This window comes from Poecilia reticulata, linkage group LG16, assembly GCF_000633615.1.
Source record: "Poecilia reticulata strain Guanapo linkage group LG16, Guppy_female_1.0+MT, whole genome shotgun sequence".
Taxonomy (NCBI): Eukaryota; Metazoa; Chordata; class Actinopteri; order Cyprinodontiformes; family Poeciliidae; genus Poecilia; species Poecilia reticulata.
Window position 1 is genome coordinate 31955468 of NC_024346.1, and position 4484 is coordinate 31959951.

The 4484-nt window shown below is 41.6% G+C and overlaps 1 protein-coding gene across 6 annotated transcripts in view; it reads left to right on the forward strand.

The window, feature by feature from the left end:
- Positions 1–4484, forward strand: part of shisal1b (shisa like 1b) — a 59420-nt gene that overhangs the window by 37646 nt on the left and 17290 nt on the right. For 3 of the 6 annotated variants that reach the window (XM_008432777.2, XM_008432778.2, XM_008432780.2), the window contains one exon: positions 1214–1517. In XM_008432777.2, coding sequence (XP_008430999.1) covers positions 1214–1517 — 304 coding nt within the window. Of the gene's footprint in view, positions 1–1213; positions 1518–2048; positions 2304–4484 lie in introns of those variants that run through there. The other 3 variants (XM_008432781.2, XM_008432782.2, XM_008432783.2) reach the window with 3 other exon arrangements.

Here is a 4484-nt window from a genome sequence, read left to right on the forward strand (position 1 = left end):
TTTTTTTGACTCATAAAGATCATAGTGATGGGATGCACAACCAGTTTTCTTGTCAACAGATTCTCTCATCTGAGCTCTGGATATTTGCAGCCCTTCTAGACTGCTGCAAGGCAAACTGGTGGAGTCACATTAAAATGAATGCTGGGGAAAAAAAACAGGCAGGGAAAGTGGAGCTGCTGATAGCTGATGAATTGCATCATCTACCCTTAGAGGGATTTAAGTTCACRTATCTAATAACAAGTCGACAATTTCCTCCTAGCAATGAGCGCAATTTCTTCCTGAACACATATAGCGCCGTGCTGTAAACATTTCCCCTCGACGCGTCTCACAAGATTTAATAAGTGTTTGTTTCTAAATCARAAGTGGGGACCATGCAGGTGAGGTGAGCAATGCATTGTTGCAGATCTGAGAGCAGAGGCAGCAGTCATCTTCTCTAATGCACCTCCGGGGCAGCTCAGCACATCCATCTGAAGCGTTTTCTCCAGATTAATATCTATAGGGCTCTGAGATTTCACAACCTAATAGGATTCACTTGATTTGCCAAATCCAGAAGCGTTTTCACATCACGGTTTATCACGCCGTTAATCAGCGCGGTTACTGTAATTGGATAGCGAGGCAAATAAAATTTGCTTCCCTGCAAATAAATCTCTATTTTCAAGTAATATTGAGTGTCAACTCCTCGTCTGAGTCAAAGTGGGGTTTTTTTTCTTCTTATCTTTTCTTTTCATCCATTTGTAGGATATTTGTAGACTAAAGTAGTTCAAATGTGACCCACATAAATCCAGCCGGATCATGCAACGCATGAAGAAAAAAATTAGTAAGAGGCGAAGAGATGTTTATTTTATTTTTTATTGTTTTTGTCAAAGCCAGAATTAAAAAGTCTCTTGTGCCAATTCAATTCTTTGTTCAATTTGTGCAGCTGATTTTAAGAAACTGCAAAGGGAACAGATGGAGGTTTATATTTATTTATCTAACTGTTTTTTTGTTTTTTTCACCAAGGGAGAATTGGATGAACATCTTGGTCCTGCCAAGTGAATAGCGAACGTTCACACCTGGCAGCACCACCGTAGCCTTCGGGATTTGGGAGCTTAGCTTTTAGAATATCAAAATGGAAGCTTTCGGCATGTAAAGACTGTTAATCACCATCTTTTCCCAGATAAAGCCGTGCTGTTGCTCCCCGTCTCTTTCTCTCTCTCTCTCTCTCTTCTGGCAGTAATTACACAGCCCTGGTCGGCGTGTGGATCTACGGCTTCTTCGTCATGGTGCTGCTGGCCCTGGACTTCCTCTACTACTCAGCCATAAACTACGAGCTCTGCCGGATCTACCTGGAGAAGTGGGGTCTGGGCGGCCGCTGGCTGAAGAAGGCCCGGAACCAGTGGCACCGGTCCATGCCCGAGGAGAGCGAGGCCCAGGCCCAGCCCATGGTGCCCAGCAGCCACTACCAACCCAGACACAGCCTCAGAGGAGAGAGCCACAGCCCCACGCTCCTGCCCTACAACACGTCCACCGCATGGTGAGTCTCTCGACACGGCACATGCAAAGGAGCAGGTAGTAGTTCAATGATGTGATTGTGTAGTGCTAGTGAGATGCACTGATACATTTTAGTTGGTTTACAAGCTTAAAAGTTGTACACAGAAGTTGGCTGTTTGCCCCTCTTTCTGGTGATTTTTTTTCTTTCTTCAGATCATCAAACAAATTCAAATTTCGCACAAAGGTTACTAAAATGTTTTCAAAGGTTTGCTTTATTTCTTAGAGTTAAAAATAAAAGCTGTCCCAACCAACCAGCGTTTGTTTTTTCAAGAGTATTTTCGATGACTATGGAGGAGTTTATGGTCCACTCTTCTTTGTAGAACTGTTTTAATTTAGCTGCACCACTACATGAATAGTGATAAATGAATTACTTAATGGTTTAAGGTCATGCCACAGTATGTGAATCAGACTTCAGGTTTTGACTGGTCCATTTCAGAATCTTTTACCAAGATTCTGAAAAAGCTCTTATTCCCAACCTCATCATCCTGCTTGCATAACCCATCTGACCTNTCGTCATGGTGCTGCTGGCCCTGGACTTCCTCTACTACTCAGCCATAAACTACGAGCTCTGCCGGATCTACCTGGAGAAGTGGGGTCTGGGCGGCCGCTGGCTGAAGAAGGCCCGGAACCAGTGGCACCGGTCCATGCCCGAGGAGAGCGAGGCCCAGGCCCAGCCCATGGTGCCCAGCAGCCACTACCAACCCAGACACAGCCTCAGAGGAGAGAGCCACAGCCCCACGCTCCTGCCCTACAACACGTCCACCGCATGGTGAGTCTCTCGACACGGCACATGCAAAGGAGCAGGTAGTAGTTCAATGATGTGATTGTGTAGTGCTAGTGAGATGCACTGATACATTTTAGTTGGTTTACAAGCTTAAAAGTTGTACACAGAAGTTGGCTGTTTGCCCCTCTTTCTGGTGATTTTTTTTCTTTCTTCAGATCATCAAACAAATTCAAATTTCGCACAAAGGTTACTAAAATGTTTTCAAAGGTTTGCTTTATTTCTTAGAGTTAAAAATAAAAGCTGTCCCAACCAACCAGCGTTTGTTTTTTCAAGAGTATTTTCGATGACTATGGAGGAGTTTATGGTCCACTCTTCTTTGTAGAACTGTTTTAATTTAGCTGCACCACTACATGAATAGTGATAAATGAATTACTTAATGGTTTAAGGTCATGCCACAGTATGTGAATCAGACTTCAGGTTTTGACTGGTCCATTTCAGAATCTTTTACCAAGATTCTGAAAAAGCTCTTATTCCCAACCTCATCATCCTGCTTGCATAACCCATCTGACCTGGAGTTTAAGATCGCAAACCGATGTCAATTTGTACGAGTACAAAACCAGAATTCCTGATCAATTATATATATATTTAAAAAAAAAAAAAGTCAGAGAACTGAAGTGCTCTATTGCTTTTTCTCTTTTCAGAAAACTGTCGTTTATCTTATTGGTCCACAGAACAGTTTGATAATCAAGACTTTTTTGTTTGAGGCGGATTTTTGGGCTCAAAATGTTTTACAACTTGCTTTGTAACCCTTTCCAAATTAACAGATGTTAATGTCTATTTCTTGTGCTCTTGAATGGGTTTAGGTCTGGTCACAATCGCCTTTTAATATCTCTTAACATACTTGTGAGATGGGTTTGTATTATTTTTAGTTTTTTACTGGTCTGGCTTTAAATAGGCCAGACCAGTAACAATTTACCCCCTTGTTAAATTATTTAAGAATGATTTAACAARGGGGTATTTATTTTTTTATTTATTTCCCCATAACTTAATATTTTAGTTGTACGGGACACTGAAGGAGCGTTTCCGTGGTGATCGGCGATTGATTATTAATGCTGGGAGCAGAGGCAAYGTTACAGCGTGTGTGTTAGAGGAGTTGCTGTGTTTGGAGTTGACTGGGATTTTATGGCGTGTCGTCACCATGACTGCATAGGTCACATGTTAAACTGCCTGTAGCGTCTTATAATTTAGCACMATTAGTCCTAATTASTGTAAGAACTCATATTATGCAGGGTTTTTTCAAAGAACTGGTARTGGCTGTGGATAGGAGGGATATGCTGTAGTGATCAGTGTTGCAGTGAGCATGAAGAAGTCTCTGACTGAAGAACAGCCTGATGAAGAGGATGCTCTAGCGCCACAAAAGCTGTTACCGTTAACTAAAAAATCACGCTGGGATTAWAAATGGCAGACTTGGTAAACAGCAGACAGATGATCGATCGAACAATGGCGATCAGTTATTTTTATTTTTTATTGTGCCTAAACATTGTCAAATAGGCTCTTCTAGTCAGGTGCAAAAAATATCAAAATGAAACCATAACAAAATTATTCATCAAGAGCACAGTGAAACACTTCTGTAACCTCTGGCTGCTGAGAAATAATTAGGGCTTTAAAATCTTTCCAACACATCGCCTGCTACTGGGATGTTTTTTTTTTCTCTCCTAGCTTTTACCCCCTCCAAAACAAAAARAAGAAAAAACATTACAGTGTAGTAGTTTGTCAGAGCTGAACATCTTCATGTTGCTTGGCCTCTTAACCTTCGCAAGGCATCTGGTTAATGTCACCACGCAGTTCACAGCCACAAGATGCTCACCAGTGGGAGCTTTAGAGCGAAGCACGCTCATGTTTTATCCAATAAAACAAGCTATGCAGCCCTTCCGTAATAAACATAATAAATATAGTTGCTATCCTTGGATATTCCTTCTGAGGCCACGTCGTCTCGGTAACAGYAGGCTGAACGCAGCGGAGGTTACGCAACGGTTCAAATATCTGATTTACATGATTTCTGGAAAAATAAAAAGCAATCGATGCACAYAAGTTTGCTAATATATGGTTAATATTTGCTGCACGCAGACAGAAAAAAAAATATCCACAGGTGTATTACATAAACCTCTGTGGAGTACAGCACAATGTGATTTGTTCTGCTCTGATAAGCATATTTCCAACATGGATACCG